At 61.8% G+C, this 19,196-nt stretch overlaps 2 protein-coding genes across 6 annotated transcripts; one reads left to right on the top strand and one right to left on the bottom strand.

Moving 5' to 3' along the window:
- Positions 1-143: 143 nt before the first annotated feature.
- IL10RA (interleukin 10 receptor subunit alpha) lies at positions 144-5,534 on the bottom strand. Its single transcript, XM_083808489.1, has 7 exons — positions 4,201-5,534; positions 3,230-3,350; positions 2,942-3,120; positions 2,529-2,695; positions 1,990-2,140; positions 1,715-1,839; positions 144-1,584 (listed from the first exon to the last, which is right to left on the bottom strand). Exons 1-7 carry the CDS (start codon positions 4,265-4,267, stop codon positions 577-579), a joined length of 1,818 nt encoding a protein of 605 aa, XP_083664615.1. The 5' UTR covers positions 4,268-5,534; the 3' UTR covers positions 144-576.
- Positions 5,535-6,935: 1,401 nt separating this feature from the next.
- TMPRSS13 (transmembrane serine protease 13) lies at positions 6,936-17,804 on the top strand. 5 transcript variants are annotated; one of them, XM_083808492.1, is made up of 13 exons: positions 6,936-8,251; positions 13,138-13,309; positions 13,566-13,667; positions 14,216-14,338; positions 14,437-14,566; positions 14,674-14,766; positions 14,854-14,936; positions 15,154-15,313; positions 15,424-15,596; positions 15,885-15,983; positions 16,213-16,355; positions 16,441-16,593; positions 16,682-17,804. In XM_083808492.1, exons 1-13 carry the CDS (start codon positions 8,231-8,233, stop codon positions 16,694-16,696), a joined length of 1,467 nt encoding a protein of 488 aa, XP_083664618.1. In that variant the 5' UTR covers positions 6,936-8,230; the 3' UTR covers positions 16,697-17,804. The 5 variants fall into 5 exon arrangements, with proteins under 5 accessions (XP_083664618.1, XP_083664620.1, XP_083664616.1 ...); XM_083808494.1 differs by having other exon boundaries at positions 7,265-8,251; positions 14,854-14,897; XM_083808490.1 differs by lacking the exon at positions 6,936-8,251 and adding an exon at positions 8,393-10,164.
- The last annotated feature ends 1,392 nt before the right edge of the window (positions 17,805-19,196 follow it).

Here is a 19,196-nt window from a genome sequence, read left to right as displayed (position 1 = left end):
TGCTCGCCTTTTCCTAGTTCTGGTGTGAAAACACTTTGCTGTGCAAGGCAAAGGCACGTTGCCCTTGTCTGCTGGGGGGAGATGTCCATACCTGAAAGCAGAAAGCCTTAGAAGGGGACGAATGATGAATGGAGCAAATAATCAACAGTTCTTCCTTTCTCTATTTACAAATTAAATAGAATAAATAACATCTATGTGAAAAGTGGCAGGACAGTGAGCACGGTGCTGCATGGGGCCACCCTGGCCAGGCGCGCGGCAGGCACCGCTGGGCTCAGGTGACACCAGCACGCATCCTGCAGCCTGTGCCACCGCGGGTGCTGGCCTGTCCTCGGCGGTCGGAGGAGCGGACGGAGCCCTTGCAGCACAGCCTGTCCCCATGTCCCGTTAGTGTCACCTGGGGCGCTGGCTGGGGGCTGCTCCTTGCTGGGAAGTAGCCCCAGAAGGAGCAGAAGTGGCGGTCCTGGGTGAGTCCGTGCCGGGGCATCGACATTCAGGGGTCAGCGGTAGCTTATCAGAGTAGCTGCTCCCGAAGGGCAGTGGTGGAGGAGGTAGTTGGGCCGGTGCTGGTGGGACGGCTCACAGGCGGCTGTCCTTGCTGCCCCCGTCGAGCACGCTCAGGGGGTCGATCTGCAGCGTGAGCCAGTCGTTGGTGCCGAGGCTGGAGGTGACCAGCGTCCCCAGGAGGTCAGTGTTGAAGATGCTCGGGTCAAAGGGGATCTTCAGGAGTTCAGGGCTGGCTTTGGAGGCCGGGGAAACAACTGGAGCCCCATAGCTTAGCAGAGAGGGGGCTTGGGGCCCCAGCTGGCTGCAGCAGTCCCAGGCAGGGAGTTCCTGAGAGGTCCCCAGGGCAGCAAGGTCCAGCACGTGGCTGCGGGGAGGCTCGGGAGAGGACTGCTTCAAATACCCTTTGGCCACAGCCAGCTCGGAGCAGTCTATGTCCAGCACAACGTCGGTGCCAACCGGGCCCCAAGGGGATCCTGCACAGCCCGAGAGGGGCACCCCATCGGTCTGGTCCTGCCTCGGCTCCACCGTGCCCTTGGACTGCTGCAGGTACCCACGAAATTCCACCTCTTGGGGGCTGTCCTGCCCGGCAGCGGGGCCAAGGCTGGGCTCGCCTCTGTGCCCAGGTTCCACGAGGCTGCTGGCCGGGTGATGGATGCTGCTCTCCAAGCCCACGCCACTGTCATTGCCCATGGGCAGCTGCTGCTTGTAGCCCTGGGCCTCAGGGTGGCTCAGCTCAGAGGAGGAAGAGGACGAGGAAGAGGAAGAAGAGGACGAGGAGGAGGAAGAAGAGGACGAGGAGGAGGAAGAGGAGGCGTGCAGGCAGATGCCGCTGTCAGTGCTGGTGCAGCTGCAGTCCCTGCTCCCCGCCAGCCCCAGGAGCTGTGCCCAGCCCTCGGGCCATGCCAGCAGCTTGCTGCCCGGGTCCAGGGGCGGCTGTGCTGTGCTGATGTTGCTGGGGGCGCTGGGCTGCTGGGGCTCCTTCTGGCACAGGAACAGCTGCTGGACGGGGTCTGCGTCCGTGATCCCCGAGGACGAGGACTCCTGCTCCACCCAGAGCGAGCTCTGCTTTATGAAATTCTTCTGTGAGGGAGAGAAAAGAGGGGAGTGAGCCTTGCTTTGTCCCTGCTCGTGGCGTGCCTCTCCCAACCACTGCCCAAGTCAACACCCTTACACCAGCCGCAAAGGGTGCCTGCGTGCCTGGCTGCCTTACCAGGACGGACGGCGGCCTCACGGATTTCCTTATGTACATGCAGGCCAGCACTACCCCCAGGAAGCCCGAAAGGAAGAGGATGATCAAGATGGTGCTGACGATGTCCAAGACGAGCTCTGCGCTCCCTGCAAGAGAAGACATGCCTAGGTGAGGTGGGAAACACGGAGTCTGTGGCTCACATCACCCTGCAGTGGGCACAGACCCTTTCCCCGGGGCTGGGGGCTGAGGAGGGTCAGTGTCCCGGGAGGCACCCCGTCCCCTGCTCCCCCACGTACTGTCTCTCTTGCCGATGGTGACGCACTGCTCCGGGGTGCGCACGGCGCGGATGGCCCGGCTGGCCACGTCGGGCTCCACGCTGACGCAGTACTCCGTGTCCCAGAATAGGTTGGGGATGTGGAACGCCGAAGCGGTCTCTATCACTTCAAACTGCAACGAGAGAGCGGGCTGGTACCCGAGAGCTCCTGCCTCTGTGGCAGGGCTGGGGCTGGGACTCTCCTCCCTCCTCCTCCATCCCCTGGGCAAGGTCCCTGAGCAAAGCTGCTGATAGCAGCTAGACCGCAAACCCCCATGAGAGTTGGAGGACACACTACAGTAAAACATTCAGAGGTAAAACTTATCTATATATGTTTACATAGATCTACGGTAAAACATATCTATAATTTCTGGCTCAATATTGGCTTTTATGTAGGACTGTGCTTTAAAAAATAAATCAAACTTTAAAAAGTCTTTCAACTTGAGCTGCACTGCATGGGAGGGAGGGTCTCCATGCTTGCCTGCAGGCTGTGGACCCCACGGGACCAGCAACTCATCTCACCGTGTGGTTGTTCTGCGGCCTCCTGACATACACCTTGTAGCGCCTCGCGTGCTTCTGAATGTCTTCGTAGCGAACGGTGCGGTTCCCCACCTTGAAGAGCATCTGCAGCTGCATGTGGATGCTGTTGCCCAGCACGGAGAGGCTCTGGCCTGACAGACGCAGGCTGGCTGGAGATGAGGGATTTTGAAGAGCACGTCAGGGTTGTCTCCTCTCTGTGGCTCTGAGAGCTCCTGCAGCAGGCGGCTGAGCTGCAAGCATCCCTCGTGCCCGATGCTGTTGTTCTGCCGCCTATCCTGAGCTTTGCCCCGTCCCGGCCCACCCCATGGACCAGCTGCCCTCCAGGAAGGCACAAGGGCATCATCCCCCTGCTCTCATCTCTCCCAAAGCAGGTTGACACCGTGCCCTCCACCTACCTTCCCTCGGGGAGAAAGAGCTGCTCCTTTGCCAGGGGGACGTGCGGTTCCCGGACACGGCTCGCACCCGTGAGAAGTAGCGCCGCTCGGGGTCCAGGGTGTAGTACGTGAGGTCACAGCTGAGCTCCCAGATCCTCATGCAGTTTGGGATGGGCATCCAGGAGAAATTGGTGCCGTAGCTGCCGGGAGAAGTGCCTGGGGTGAGCACGGTGCTGGCGTGGTGCTGGCTACTGCTGCCGGTATCAATCTCAGGCAGACAACCCCTATGTCCCTGGCCATCGTACTCACACTTTGTGCTCCACTTCGTAGCTGACGTCGCTGGGGGCGTTGTGTCCCGGCTCCCACCGCAGCAGGTGATACGCCACCTCTGTGTCATAGCGTACGGCCGTGGGTTTTGACAGCATCTCACCTGCGGGACCGAAGGCATCAGGCGAGGCTGCCCTGAGGGCTCCCAGCCGGGGCCACCTCTGTGGTTCGCCTGGACCGTGACCCTGGGTGTTCACCCACCCCCCCAAAAGCTGCAGGCTCAGCCCCGGACAGGGGTTTGCCCATTTCTGTCCCACACTTCAGCATTTGCTCATCCCCCCTCTTTCTCTTCCCCTCCTGCAGGCAGCGCCCGGCTCAGCCCAGCCGAGAGCACCTCGGGGCTTTCCTCTCCCCAGAGAAGAGCCCCCTGACCGCTGCCTGCCAGCACGCTCTCTGTTTGGATTCAGCCTTCCTGTTTTGCTCATCTACTGCCTGGAAAAAAAAAATAGACTTTTTCACACCTCCTGCCTGAATTTCAGTATTGTCACCTGGCAGCAAAACACCGCTCGATAACATCTGTCACCCTCTCTGTGCTCGCTTCCTCAGTAGCCGAAGTCTGGCAGCAAACAGCCAGCCGCCCGCAGAGCGCACGTTAACGGCCAGGGCACCTCACTGCGCTCAGCGGTACGAGGCCCCGCGGCTGAACGGGTAGCAGCAATCAGTGAGGCTGCTGCTGGAGCCTTAATGAAGGCTTTAGGCTCACAGATAGGGAAAAGGAACAGTGAGGAACAAACAGGAAAGGTGAGGGCCAAGCGGGGTCCCTGGGTGAAAGGAGGCTGTGGGCGCTGACGTCCCAAAGTCACACCTGATCTGCAGGTCCCTATCGCAGCGTCTCCCCCTGCCACCCACCCCCGTGCCTTCCCACGTCTCAGTCCCCATTGCCACAGGCTTGGGGTGGGGGGCACGGAGCAGCCCCCGGGAGCACGGGGCTTGGGGTTTTGTGGGGAACTCACCGTGTGTCGGCCAGGCGAGGAGCAGGGCTGCGCACAGGGCCAGGGCTGCGGTGGCGCAGGGGGCCATGCCGGCTCCGCATCCTCTGCGAGTGCTGGGCTGGTGAGCGGGGTGCTGAGCTCTGCTCCGGCAGGCTGCGAGCGCTTGTTTTTCCCCCGGAGGCTGGCTCAGTGACGTCTCGGAGGCGTTAGCGCAGTGGGAGGAAAGTCAGAGTGCAGCGACTTCCACTTTTCTTCACTGTCCACCCACTCAGGCACCGCTAGCCTGCAGCCCAGGCTGGGCATTTCCTGCCACCAGCCCCTAGGAGCAGGGCTCGCAGGGCTTTTCCGAACAAAACAGCACATCACCAAGAAAGGGAAAACAGGAGGGCATCTCGTGTCTGCCTCTGCCACCTCGGTATTAAATTAGATCTGCGAAGCAGAGCCCAGAGGGCAGGCATCGTGCCCAGGGGCCTTACCGAGCGCAGCAGCAGCCCCACGGGGTCCCCTGTGCCCATGTCGCATCCCCACAGCGGCCAAAGCCGGCCATGTCCTAGCTCAGAGCTGCTGCCCCCAGGAAAGGGCTCTCACTTTCCCTTCCCCTGGGCTCAGCCCCTGCCCTCCTGCTTCGGTTTGCCTATTTCTGGGGCTGGGGGACAGCCCCTTGGTCTTTGTGTGTCCTGTAAACGCCTATGTGTGGTGGCCAGGGCACGGCCAGCTTTGAGGCCCTGCGAGCCGTCCCCGGGGCTCCAGCAGCTGTCAGCTGGAGCCTTGGCCCCAGCCACCCGTGACACTGCAGGGCCCCGAGGTTGTGTCCTGCCGGCTGGTGACCCTCAGGGGTCAGGAGCTGAGCCGGCTGCTTTGCCAAAAGCCCTCTGCTTTGCCTTCTGGCGGTGTGAGTTATGAGAGCCTGAGGGCTTTCCTGGGGCCTGTGCGAACCCAGGGGCCCTCATGTGACGAGGAGTGATCTGTCTTGTGGAGAGGAATTTCCCACCGGGGGATAAGTGGAAAGGACAGACAGAAACAGCAAGAGAAACCGAGAGCGCTGCGGACTCAACAGAAAGGTTCAGAGCAGCGGCTGCCCTGCAGCGCGGGGCCTTTGTCACAGTGGGGCTGGCTCCTCAGAGCCATCTGAAACGCCTGAGCAGGAGCCTTGTGCTTTCTGCCCTGCCTCTGAGCGCAGGCCTGACAGCCTCTCCTCCGAGCCTGACTCATCTTTGCTGAGAAGCCCAAGGGCTTCCAGGAGCACACAGCCCGGCCAGGCTCTGCTTTGCTCTCTCTCTCTTCACCCAGCTCCACTTTGTTCTCCTCTGGAGAGCAGCTGATGCCCTGTGACCCCGCGACCAGCTCCTGAGTCAAATCTGGCAGAGACAGAATTTCGAAGTCCCAAGATGAAGTGCGGCCCGGCCCACGCAAGCCACAGCTTATGTTTCATGCGAAGGAATGAAAAACAAAAGCAGCGGGACCAAAAATGAGGAAGGAGGGAGCCTGGTGGAAAAGAGGCAGTGGGGCCAGTCCTGAGAGGAGAAATGGCTGATGATTTAGGGGAAAATGAAACAGACTGAGCAGAAGTGGCGGCCCTGCTGGAGGCTCGCTCTGACACGGTGAGCAGCACGGCCCTGGCCGGTGCTCGTGGATGCTGCTGGGGATGCTCATCCTGCTGCTGCTTTCCCCTCCCCTACTGAATGCTCTTGACATCCCAGGCATCCTGACCTGCAGCAGCATGCTGTGCTGGTGCTGCTCCCCCCACCCCGGCTCAAAGCACCTTGAGAAAACCACAGCCGAGCTCTGCACTCGCCCCGGGGGCTGCTGACCACCGGAGCACCGTGATAAAACCAGAGTGCGAAAAGAAAAGAGCAGCCCCTGTTTTCAGTGAGGGGCGGAGAGGTTTTGAGTTTGTGGGTCTAACCAGCGCTCGAGAACACTGCCGAGTTTCCTTTTCATCTTCAAAATAATTGACTAAGCTTTGCGTAGAATTAGCAGTGTTTTTAATAACCTGGAAATCACCTGAGTCAGAGCAGCACTGCAGGGCTTTCTCCTGAACCTGCCGGGAGAGGCAGCGAGGTTCCTGGCAGGGACCGGGAGCTGAAGGTGCCCTGCTCCTGCCCAGCTCCACTGCCAGCACGCTCAGCACCACTCTGCGGGGTCTGTGAGCACCGAGCCCACCTCTGCTGGGCTGGTCCTATGCCGGCACAGCACTGCCATGGGGAGAGCAGCATTGTCCCCTTACCTTCCCAGTTCCCTCAGGCCTCGAAGTTGGAGCAGGGAGCGGAGCAGCCACAGGCTTTCCTGGTACATTATTAACAGTTCAAAGTGCTGGCTGGGGCAGGGAGGCTGCAGCAGGGCTCACGGGCTCACACCAGCAAGAAGGTGCAAGGATTTCAGCAGGAGGGTGCTGAGCATGAGCATGGCATTTAAAACAAGGTTGCCGGGGTCAAGCCCAGGTGCACACTTCTCTGTAACTTGCTTTCTGTAGGTGACTTTGTAGAAAAAGCAGCAAGGCGTCATTCCCGGAGCTGCCACAGAGGTAATTTCTGAGCCACTATTCGGAAGAGGAGGTGTCTGGTGCAAGGGCACCGGGGCCAGCTCAGCTCCCACGGGGAAGCACCTCTCCACGGGGAAGCATCTCTCCTGCCAGGGCCCTGCTGCCGTGGGCTTCACACCCCAGCAGGGCAGAGCACTCGAAGGCATGGGGAGGCTGCAAAAAGCAGGAAAAATGCTGTCAGTCCTGCACGGTCAGGGGGGATCAGGCAGGGAGTCCTGTGCAGGGTGGAGGGGCAGCGGGTCCCAACCCCACTTCGAGGGTTATGAAATCAAGGGGGCTCTTTAACTTGGCATCCTCCGAGCTTGGGTGGCCCTGCTTGTTTGCTGCACTTCCTAAGAGCATGTGTGGGTGGGGAGCCAGATGAATAAGGGATTTATGCTATGAATAATGCTGGGAGAAACGTGCCTGGAAAAGAGAGTGCTGGCTTTTCTCTCACTGACCTCTTCCAGCCAAGGCTGCGCACCCTGGCCGGGGCTGAGAGCAGCATGGGGCATGTAAAACACCTGCAGCACCACCAGGAAGGACAGCATCGTTCCTCCCTGCCCTGCAGTGAGGAGCTGAGACCACAGAGCAGCTCCGAGCATCAGGGATCCAGTTACAGGCTCCCCACAGCCTCCTTGATCCCCTCTGCCCAGTGCTGGGGCAGCTGGGGCTGGGGGCAGCCGGGGGCATGGCACTGAGGGACATGGGTCTGGCCCCTGGGCTCCTGCATCCCGCACCGAGGCCAGTGTGCAGCTGGCCTTGGTGCTGCTCCCTCAGCCCGGCCCCACCTGGACGTCAGGGAGCACCCCGCTCTGCTGGGTCTTCTTCCCTTCCATCCAGATTTTGTGTTCCTGTTTACCCCAAATGTGAGTTCTGGGTAAACCAAAGCACCTCCAAGCCTGCACCCACAGAGGAAACCGAAGACCGTTGCTTTTTCCATGCACAATTTGAGCGCATCGCTCCACCAGCAGATGAGTGAAAAAGCCTTGAGAGAAACAAGATGGCATCTCATGGCCGTTGCAACATGGCATTCTGACTGCCTGGTCACTGGGACGCAGGAGTGGGTTTTTGCTGGGGCTGTGCATCCCCTCCTGTCCCCAACCGGTGCTCGCAGTGCTCAGCCAGGGCAGGAGAGGTGTGGATGCATGGGGAGGGAGGATGGGGCAGGCAGCAGCCGGAAAAGAGCAAGGAGCTGGCGGCAGAGCTCGGTGCCTGGGGTGCCCGGTGGGCATCTGCGCTCCCCCAGGGCCAGCCCTCACCAGGACCCTGGCCTGTGGCCGGGGCCAGTTCCTCTTGGGGAGCAGAGGCAGCTGTTTTGCACGCCGTGCCTGGAGCAGTTGGGAAAGAGGCAGCGGTGGAGCCGGGCGGCAGGTCCGACTGGTTTCCCTCCTGGCGCTGGCACTGACGTACGAGCCCGCTCGCCAAACAGATCCTGCCCCGTCCCCGCGCACCTGACTTGGCGCCGCGCTGCGCACCGAAGGATGGCTGTGCCGCAGCTCTGACCCCAGCCCAGCCCCGCAGCGGCCCATGGAAGGGAAAACCTCGCCGGTAAGGCACGGGCAGCTCCCCCCTGCCCTGGGGCCGGCTGGGGCACTGCGGGTCGCTCTGGGGCCTGACCTCTTTGCTTCGGGTGTTTTGGGGCTGGTTCCTGTCCCCTGCTCCATGGGCTGTGGATGCTGGTGGGGGAAGGAGTGCAAAGAGCTGCCCAGGGGGGCTCGGGTGCACTGAGGGGGGAGGAGGAGGAGGAGGAGGAGGAGGACTGCTGCCAGCATCCCTAGCACAAGCCCTGTGCTGTTGGAGGGGGTGTCAGGGACCCTCAGCCCCGCTGCTATTCCAGCCAGGAGGGATCTGTGCCTCGGGTGACTTGTGGAGGATGGGGGCCGGCTGGTGGCAGCCTGGTGAAACGGACCCGCTGCCAGTGACACCTGTGGGGGCCACACTCTCCTGAGCCCTCAGCATTTTGGTGGCAGCACACGGGTGGCCCCGGCTGCCCTCCCTGACCCGCTCTCCTGGCGGTTTTCCCTGCACTCTTTACAGGTTGGGTCGCTCAGGGTCGGCTCGGTTTCGGCTGCAGGGCCTCGCCGGGGTGCAACGAGCATCCCGTCATGGGGAAAACATCCCCGGCCGGCACGGGGCTCAGCCCGCCCAGGCGCGGCGCTGGGCAATTAGTGCACCGAGCGCTGCGGCTGCGCCAGCGCCGGCCGGAGCGTGCAGAGCCTCAGGGACGGGGCTGGAGGGGAGGCAGCGCCGGCAGGAGAGGTCACCCTGCTCCTGCCCCCCGGCACCGGGTGCCTCAGAGGCAGCCTGGAGCATGGGGAGCGGCCGCGGTCGCATCCTGGGCTCGTCGCCGTGCCGGGCAGCCTGCAGCCCTGTCCTTTTGTCGAGGCCCCGAGCTCAGGCTTGCCCGCCTCCAGCACTGTTTTGCTGCGCGGCTCTGTCTGACAGCGGCACCAAAAGAAGGCAGCCGCATTGTTTCTTGGATGTGGATGCCTGCACATGGGGAAAATTGCCCAGTTCTGGGCATCCCTGGCAAACCTGGGATTTGTGGCGTGGATTAAATGGGCCATCGGGAGCCCTGGGTACTGCAGGAGAGTCACTTGGCCTGCCCGTGCCTCAGTTTGCCCATCTGTGGAATGGGGTGAGCAGTGATTACTCACCCCCTGCAACATTTTCTGATCTCTGCCTGAAGGGCTCCGCACACTGGCATAAGGCGACCTGTCCCTGGCCCAATTGGGCTGACTCAATCGGCACTGCTTGTCATCCGCGCTTGCAAAATGTCCCTTGCATGCTTCGAGATTTCATTTCCCCGTGTGTGGCCCCTCTGTGGCACCTGGCTCCCACAGCTGGGGGGTGACCAGCGAGCCGGGGGGGGGGCACAGCTCAGATTTGGGTTCTCCCAGGCTGGAAGCACAGAGCCTTGTGCAGAAATACGGTGCTGCGAGGGGATCAGAGGCACCTGCGGGCTCGGGAGGGCTGGTCCCAGGTGTGCAGGGACAATGTCGCCGTTGTTCCCTCGCCGAGCTGACCTGGCACAGAAAATCAGCACTCCTCTGACAGGTGGAAGGCGATTCCCTGCCGGCGGCGGCGGGGTCTGGGCAGCAGGGAGGGGTTGTGAGAAGTGGCAGGAGGGCTCAGCTGGGAAAGATGATCGCCCATTCAGGCAGCTCCCTGCAGCTTATTTAAGCCGGGCTGCTTGCTGCTTGGCTTGATGCTTTGTTTTTCTGCATGGCTGCTCGACCATGATGCTTCTCCAGGATGCTGCTGGGCCTCGGCTCCTGTTGCAACACCGCCGGTGCCGCCTGGCTTCCACTCTCCCTCCCACTCCGAAACTGCGGCTGATTGCTCTCGCTTCCCTCCCTTCCTTCCCCATCGCACCTGGGTGCCGAGCCTCCCGCCCGCCTTTCCCCTGGGATTCCCAGCCTGGTGTGGGCTTGGTGGCTCCATCCCAGGTGGAGCTGGAGGTGAGCGAGCAGGGTCTGGGCTCTGCCACGGAGGGGATGGATGGCCCCAGGGCTCATGCCTGAAGCTTGGGTGCTTTCCGCAACCCTGCTCAGAGCCCTGATGCAGAGCTGAGTCGAGAAGGGCCGAGGTGCTGTGTGTGTGCAGGCTGAGCCGTGGGTTGTGTGCGGGCAGGCGCGATTCCCTCTCGCTATGCAAGGGGCAGAGCAGGGTCCCAGCCGGCCCTGCCGGGGCACTCCTGAGCCCCCACCCCTGCTTGCGCCAAAGCACGGAAATTACCGGCTCTCCTTCTTCTGCCTGACTTTTAGGCTAAAAGCCACAACAGTGTGAAATGTTCTTGCAGCCGGTGGAACATTTGCAGTGAGGACGTCAGAAAAAAATGGCTCAAACCACAGCCGCACGTGTGAGAGAGGCTCTGCTCTGAGTCTGACTTTTATTCAAAAGGCAGCAAAGGATGAGTAAAGGTTTTGTGGGCAGCAGCTACAGCTCTCTCGTCGGGGCAGCACACGCTCCTTGGCAGAAATATCATCCTTGTAAAGCCGCTGCTGTTTGTGCCAGTGGCCACCCAACAGTAACCAGTTGTGCTGGTTGCTGGGAGCCCTGATAAAAGTTTTGTTAGCTTCTCTGATAGAGCTCAAAAAAAAAATATTTGGACTTTAGACTGTTGAGGAAATCAGTAGCTAATAGTTCACCCAAGTGTAAGAAAGGGCATGTGCTTCCTGCTAAGCAGTAATAAGAGCAATTGGAGCTATAGTGGACGTAAATGCTGACCTGGAATGCTTGTGACCCGGAGCTGGAGATGCTTTAGCACCCAGCAGCGCTGGCCCCTGGTGAAGTGGGGTTGTTTTTTGTGCGATGGTGAGCTTTGTCCTTCCCAGCACCGTGATCCTGCTCATCTGATAACTGCAACGCTGCACCTGCTGCGGGAGGAGACGTGCAAAATACCAGATATGTGGCGATAGCTCGCAAACGCCGCTGTAAAAGATATCGTGGGTTTTTACAAAAACCCCACTGATGCACAGGAAAAGCTTTTTCTGGGAAGGGTTTCTGGCACCTGCTCTTTGTTTTATTTGTGCAGTGCAGGACCTGGTGCAGCTCAGCTTTTCCTGCTGGTTGGACACGCTTTCTGACAGCAGGTGCAAGGCTGCCCGGGGATTTTTCATGGTGCAACGCTTTCTGCAACAGCCTGCATCCCACCGGGGACTGCTCAGGAAAAGCAACCCAGGGCTCACCTGGACAGCCCTCGGCAGCGCAGCGCTGGTGTCCCTGCCTTGCACCCGGGGCTGCTGTGAAAGTCTGGCATGGGGAACACCGGGCTTTGGCTGCAGGCTGAGCACCTCCCGGCGTGCTGTGGCCATGGGGTGGGTGATGTGGAGCAGGGAGGTGGCTCTGGGCAGCCAGGAGGCATTAGCGGTGCGGTGCCGCGGCCCCGCGGGTGGAGGTCTGTGCCGGCAGGGCTGGGTGCTCCTGCTGGGCAGCCCTGGGTGCTGTGCCAGAGCTCACAGCAGGCACAAAAGTGCCGTTCAGGGTTTCTCCCTCCACCAGCACGGTTTTCAGTGTGGGGCGGCTGTGGCAGACCCCGCACGGGCAGCGTGTGGCCACGCCGGGTGCATGACTCAGGGGTTAATGCCCAGGAAGTGACAGCGCCGCATTGCAAGGAAGGGCACAGCCGTATTTACAAAGCATGAGCCTGAGCAGGCTCCCGACGTGCTCATTAGGGCCCTGGACTCCCAGCAGGAAACGTGAGGGCAGGGAAAATCCAGCTGGAAAGGGGGACGTAGTGGCAGTGCCGGTGGCACCCGGAGCTTCGCCGTCACTGTGCTGTCCCTCCCCCAGGTGCTTCTTGCTGGGATCGTTTTCTGGTCAGAGGGAAATGTGATCTCCAGCATCTGTGGGGCCAGAAAGCAGAGAGAGACTCGGAGGGGTGTGTTTATCCCATCTCTTGACGGGCACAGTGGCCCCTGGGCTGGGGGCTTGGGTCCCCGAGCTGGCTGTGCTCTGCTGCCAGCAAATGCAGGCTCCGGATCTGCTTTGTCCCCCTCCTCCTTTGGGACAACTTGGTCTAAATTTTGTCTGGTTCTTGTTTACAGCTGGCCTACCTCAACCAGTGCAGTGCCAGCAGTGGTCACAGCTCGGTGAGGCAGGGAGGAGGCAGGCAGGAGGCAAGCAGCAGCCTGCAGGGAGCCGCGCACAGGCCGGCCCATCACTGCCCTGCTCCGGCTGACCGCGTCCTCTGCACGTCTGTAAGGTGCACAGCCATGGCTTGTGGCCAAAAATGTGCCTGGGATTTTACAAATGAGAGGACGATGGTGTAGGAAACAGTGCTTGTGGCGGGCTGCATGCACAGCAGGTCCCTAAAGGAAAGCGAGAGGCTCCTGCTTATGGAGCTGATCAAAACTGGGGAAGCTCCTGGAGGAGAACATCTGGCGGAAAGGAAACAAATACATTTTCTTTTGCGAATTCACAGATCAGGAGTGACACAACGGCAGAACAGCATTCCAGGGTGCAGGACGTTTCAGGGCTTGGAAAACACCGATTATTAACTATTACTAAATAACAGTTGGAAATTGCAGTGTATTTTTCAAATGGCTAATTAAAGATAGATGCATAAATTGGGGCACTAGCCCCGTGGAACTGGGCCACGGTGTGACTGCCCCAATGCCAAACGCCCACTTGATTGCTCCCATCGAAGCTATCAGTTGGGAAAATTTGGCCAGCAGCCTCCACAGGGGGCTGAGCTCTGTGACAGGGAGTTTTTCAGCCTTCCCGGATGGGGTACAGAAGGAGGCCCCTCCTCAGTAACTCTCCGTGCTCCCCACGGTGCTGTGGGTGAATATCCTCCCGCGGCGAAGGTTGGTGGTGCCGGGGAGCTCGGCTCTGAACGGACTTTGGTTTTGTTTTGGGCAGCGGGTGGCAGCCGTGGGGACACCCCAGTGGGTGACAGTCACTGCCACAGCGGTGTCCTCTGCTCGCAGACCACGGCATCGCCCAGCAGCGTCCCTCCCAGCCTCCATGCCTCTGCGGCCAGCAGCATCTTCAGCATCCGACCTCCGCAGCCTCGAGAAAACGTCCTTGGCATTAGCTTCAAGCCCTACAGCCCAGATTCCGCCCCGGCCCCGGCCCCCTGCACGACCTGTGAGAGCACACGTAAGACGACGGTGCCGAGGGTCACCTCTGGCCTCCCTGGCCTGGGGCAGCCCCTTGCCCGGTCCCCCGGGGAGGGAGGGAGGCAGAAAATGCATCCCTGTGCCCACTGCTGGCACGAGCCTCAGCCACCAGCTGGTGATGCCGTGGGGGTGTCAGGGGTGCTGCAGGGCACATGCTGGGGGGGGGGGGGCAGCAGGGTCTGGGTGACCCAGGGGGGCTGTGGCTCCCCCCGACCCGGCCTCCATCCCACTGCCAGGATCCTCGATGTTCAGAGCTCCCTGCATGAGCCAGCGGCGGCTTGCGCTCATCTTCTGCGTCTCCATCCTCATCGTGCTGCTCGTCGCCCTCATCCTGCTGTGTGAGTGCGGGCCCGGGGGGCACCCTGGGGGCCGAAAGGAGCTCGGAGGAGGGGGCACGGGGCAGGGATCGCTCCCGCAGCCCCCAGCCAACGCGCTCCGGGCTGTGCGCGATCTGCATCCCGCTGGAGGGCAGGCTGGGAGGGCTGGCAGGGAGATGCACGCTTCCCATTTTCTGAGTTTTCCTGACATCTGGCGGACAGGAGGGAGCGCAGCTTTCCAGGGAAGTGGCTGGCCCCGGGCAGCCCCGCTGCTTTCTATGTGCTGCTCGCTGCGGGCTGAGCGCAGCCTCCCCAGGAGCCAAGGAGAAGTGGGGCGAGAGGCGTGCAGCCGAGTTCCTGCTGGGTGGGCTCTGGGGGATGCTCAGGGCTGGCCAGCCCTTCCCCAGCCCTGGAGAATGGAGCCCGGCTTGAGCAGCAGCCCTGCACCCATGCTGCTTGGTGTCTGGAAGGCCCGGTGCATGTTTCTGACCCCAGGACCCCATCTGGGTGGGCTCACCACACCTTGCCCGCGGTGGGTCCCAGCCTCACACCCGTGCCCCTGTTTGCAGTTATGTTCTGGCGGTCGCAAACCGGCATCGTGTACAAGGAGCCCGCCGAGAGCTGCAAGGACAGCCCCGTGCGCTGCAACGGCGTCGTCGACTGCTCGCAGAGGAGCGACGAGCTGGGCTGCGGTGAGGCAACGGGGACAGGGAGGTGAAATTCCCTGTGTCCGGGGAGGGGGAGACCCTTGGCACCGGGCACCGCTAACCCCCCTGCTCCAACCCCACAGTGCGGTTCGGGGCCGACCAGTCCCTGCTCCACGTCTACTCCAGCACCGAGAGCCAGTGGCTGCCGGTGTGCAGCAGCGCCTGGAACGAGTCCTTCTCCAGAAAGACGTGCCGGCAGCTGGGCTTTCAGAAGTAATTCCTCCCACCCCACTGCATGCTCTGCTCTTTGCCCCAGCCTTGTGGTTTCACCCAGGAGGGCTTTGTCCAGCGCTGTTGTCTCACCACCTCTCTCCTCCCAGCGCATCGCAGACAGAATACATCCCCCTGCACGTCGCCGGCAAGAGCCTCACGGTGACGAACGAGCGCGACACCATCCAGCAGAGCCTCAACAGGTAGTGGGCAGCCCCTGCCCTGCCCCAGTGCTGCAGGGCTGCGCTGGGGCTGGGGCTGAGGCCGCGTCCCCCTCTTCTCTCCCACAGCTCCCAGTGTCTCACGGGAAAGTACGTCTCCCTGCGATGCACAAGTAAGCGGGCTGGCCGGCCAGGCGCACGGACAAGGGCAGGCAAGGCCGAACAAACGCTTGGGGGAGCGTTTTCCTGCTGTCTTTGCAATGGGTTGGGCAAACAGGGCATTTTCCAAGAAAATTTTGGGGTAATGCAAAGGGATGAGGATTGCACTCCCACGTTGTCTGCTGGGCCACCGAGCACCGTTGGGGGGGAACTGTGGCACGCATCCTCCGGGGCTCGCCCCCTCTCTGAGCCCTTCGCTCTCCCCTCCAGCCTGCGGGCAGAGGATTTTGGGCCGGATCATCGGAGGGAAGGAAACCTCAGTGAGCAAGTGGCCCTGGCAGGTCAGCGTGCAGTACGGGCCCATCCACATCTGCGGAGGCACCATCATCGGCGCGCAGTGGGTGCTCACGGCAGCGCACTGCTTCTTCATGTGAGTGCTGCTGGGTGCTGGCAGCCCTGGTGCTGGTGCTGGGCACAGCCCTGTACCCCTCACATCTCACCCCCTGCTGATTTCCACCACCACCACCACCCCCCCCCCAGGAACAGCATGAAGATCCTGGATGACTGGAAGGTGTACGGGGGGGTCTCGGACCTCAAGCAGCACACAGAGGGCATCCCTGTCTCCCAGGTCATCATCAACTCCAACTACAGCGACGACCACGATGACTACGACATCGCTCTCATGAAGCTGTCCCGGCCGCTGACGCTCTCAGGTGAGGATCTCCGACGGCTCTGCCCTGGGGCTGGCCTGGATAGGTGGTGCTGGGCTGGGGGCAGAGGGAGCCGGGGGCCCGTGGGGCTCTGCTGTGCCACTCATGGTGCCCCATGTGGGCTGCACGGCTGGGGGCAGGCGGGGACCCTGCTGGGGTCAGTGCGGATGGGAGCATTTCCTGCACCCCACGCTCCTCCCTAGCTGCAGGGCTGGTGACTACGGCTGTTATTTTGCTCCCGGCTGACTCACCCCTCTCTTCTCGCCTGGTTTTCATCACGCCTCCCTCCAGCTCAGGTGCGCCCGGCCTGCCTCCCCATGCACGGCCAGCGATTCCAGACAGGCAGGTCCTGCTTCATCACTGGCTTCGGGAAGACCAGGGAGAACGAAGGTGAGGGAGGATGCCGGATGGGCTACAGAGTGGTCCTGTGCACCCCAGCACATGCGAGGAGTGAGCACGTTTCTGCTGTGGTTTGAGGGCCGTTCCCTGCAGGGCTGGTGCACAGCAGGTGCCCTCCTGGTTGCACACATCTGCGAGAAATGGCAGCTTGCTCCCTGAGGGGACTGGGGGCAGCGGGGGGACGAGGCTCACCCTGCCCCACGGCTCCTCTGCCTTGCAGAAAACACCTCCCCAAAGCTGCGGGAGGCCGAGGTGAAGCTCATTGACTACAAGATCTGCAACAGCGACAAGGTGTACGAGGGCTACCTGACCCCACGGATGATGTGCGCTGGGTACCTGCAGGGGGGGAAGGATGCGTGCCAGGTGAGCTGGGGGCACAGGGTCCCCGCCAGGTGACACAGGGCAGAGCTGCCTGCTTTTCCTCACCTCTCTGCCCCCCTTGTGCCAGGGTGACAGCGGAGGGCCCCTGGTCTGTGAGGACAATGGCCGCTGGTACGTGGCCGGGGTGACGAGCTGGGGTACGGGATGCGGCCAGAGGAACAAGCCTGGGGTCTACACACGTGTGACGAAGCTCCTCAGCTGGATATACAGCAAAATGGAGGTGAGGCCACCTGGTGGGGCTGCGTGCATGGAGAGGGGATGGATCCAGCCTGGCCCTGGCATCTGACCCTGTCCTCTCTCCCTTGCAGAGCGAGAACGACTAAGGCCGGGCTGGAACCCGCACGGCTGCGCCGGCTGGCACCGGCCCCCTCACTTTGCTGCCGCCAGGGCGAGATGTGCCAGCAGCTGTGTGCCCCCACATCTCCGGACTGCCCTCACTGTTGGGGATCTGCCACTGCCCAGACCGAAACTGCGGCACCTCCAGAGTGCCCCTGCCCTGGCTGGGGCAAGGGAGGTGGCTGGAGGTGGCCGGCGGTGGCTCTGCCTGGTGCTGCCGGTGCTGGATGTGCCAGCTCCGAGCCACCTTGCCTGGCACCTGCGGCTCCTGTCCTGTAAAAATAGAAGTATCCGCACTGCGGTGCCACGTAAATGCTCACCAGCAGGACAGGGGCATGGCTAGCGGCCGAGGGGCTGCTGCCCATCCACGCGGAGGAGGATGTGGATGCAAAGCAGGAGCAGGAAAGCCGCAGGGTGCCTGTGGCAAGGGAGCCCCTTCCTCTGCACGCTGCGGGGACAGCTGAGCAGGGAGCCCCCAGGCGCAGCTATGGCATCTGCTGGGGGGAGCGGTGATCACTCCCACATGTGCAGATAGGCTTAGGAAGCGCCTTTTAAATGAAGTTCCTCCCCATCAGATAAAAGCCCATATATTTATTTTTCTATGCTGTGGAAATGGTCTGTGCAAGCACTCACTGCTGGAACTGCATGCAGCCACTCTCGGCTCCCCACTGCCCCAAAAGGATTTCGGCAGAGCGAGGGGCAGGCCTGTGGTCCCAGGGAGCTGCGGTGACAGAAGCCAAAGCCCGAGGTGGAGCATGAAGGAAAGCAGCCCCCCTTCCAGTTGCGGCATCTCCCTGTTGCTGGCTCAGTAACTGGTGCCGGATTTCTTCATCTCACCTGCTCAGCACCCAGGGATGGTGTAGCCTACCTTGCCTGGGGCCACGCTGCACTCTGTCCCCAAAGGAAACATCCACGCTCAGCCCATGCCTCAGAGCCGATGTTTTGAGGCATGCACCTGTGGATGGATGGACGGACGGACGGATGGATGGATGCATGGATGGAAGGAAGCTCCTCCAGTGCGTGGTCGGCTGCGGAGGTCCCTCGTGTGCCCGGCTGCCCCGCACTGCTCTCAATAAATGTTTCGGTAGTGCTCCATGCAGACGGCTCTTTGGGACCTGCTGGGGGAAGCTGCTGGGCCCAGACCCAGGCTGGGGCAGTGCTGTGTGGCTGCGGGACTGCCCCTCCTCCTGGCTCGCTGGGCTCCAGCACCAAGGCCACGCGTGCAGCAGTGAGGATGGAGCAAGGAAGGGGCTTGAGACACATGCTGCCACGCAGTGCATGTGCAGAGAGGTCAGCACCCATTGCACGCTGGCTCCTGGGTTTTTTTTTCACGGAGGTGCAGGTGATGGAGCAGCAGGAGGGTCAGGGCTTGGGCAAACATCTCCCTCTGAAGCATCCCCAGCCGTGGGGGCTGCAGCACTTTATGACACAGGGATCAGCGGTACTGTCTTTGATACAGCCTGGAGCTGCCTCGCATCCGTCCCAGCACCCTGCCTCTGCCCCTCGGAGCTGCTGCTTCCTTCCCTGGGGGGTGGTGGCTGGGCAGGGGGGAGCCGACCCGGGGCAGAGGGCTCAGCACCGCAGAATGCAGCACATCCTGTGGAGGAGGTGCAGAAATCAGCTCCCCAGAGATGTGAACGCAGAACTTCCCAGGACCAGGCAGCCACTTTCTGACCCGTTTCTCCCCCAGCTGGCCCAGAGAGGCAGCTGGTTGACCCTTGGTGCTGCGGGGGGGCTCCTTGCACACCACAGATGGCCACCTCTGGCCTTGCACGGCCGTGGGAGGTGCAGGGAATACCTGCCAAGCAAAGCCGAGAAGCTGCTGTGGTGCGTGGGCAGCCGCAGGCGTGTCCCTGTCCTCTCCTCGCTTCCCGGGAGCGCCCGCAGGTTCCCAGAACGCCCGCCCACCGGGGACAAGGTTCTGGCACGCCGAGGGCTGTGGTTTGCAGTTGAATTTTGGGATAACTGCTTTAAGTCTGGCTCTGCGTGTGCAGAAAGCACCTACCTCCCCCCGGCCCCGGAGCCGGCCTCAGGGGGCCGGGCAGCGCTTGGTGGTGGCTCTCACCCTGCACCCAGACAATGCGAGTTGTTGCCTTTTGGGAAGCCCTGAGTCAGCCTGACCTCAAACAGCTTTTCAAAGAAGCAACGCAGAAACCTCCCACGACGTGCTCTGAGGCTGCTTTGAAGGCGCGGAGGCCAAGGGAAGGTTTTTGGCTCACTATACAATGGCCCTGCAGCTCAGCCAGCGCAGGGAGGGGACCTGCTGCAGCTCGGGGCAGGGAGCGATTTGTTCCTGCGGACGTGGAGCCGGACCAGCAGCCTTGCTCTGACAGCTGCCGCTGGTAGAATAGCACTGAAAACCACGGCTAAAAATGGGAACGTGAAGAAGAGCCAAGGGCCAACGTGCCACAGCGGCCACGGGGCGCCGGGCTGTACAGGGCAGAGCTGGCAGCCCCGCGGTGCTGGGCTGGCACCAGGCTGGGTGCA

This window comes from Anser anser (assembly GCF_964211835.1).
Source record: "Anser anser genome assembly, chromosome: 22".
NCBI lineage: Eukaryota > Metazoa > Chordata > Aves > Anseriformes > Anatidae > Anser > Anser anser.
The sequence above is the reverse complement of the archived record's forward strand: the minus strand, read 5'-3'. Positions and strand labels throughout refer to the sequence as shown.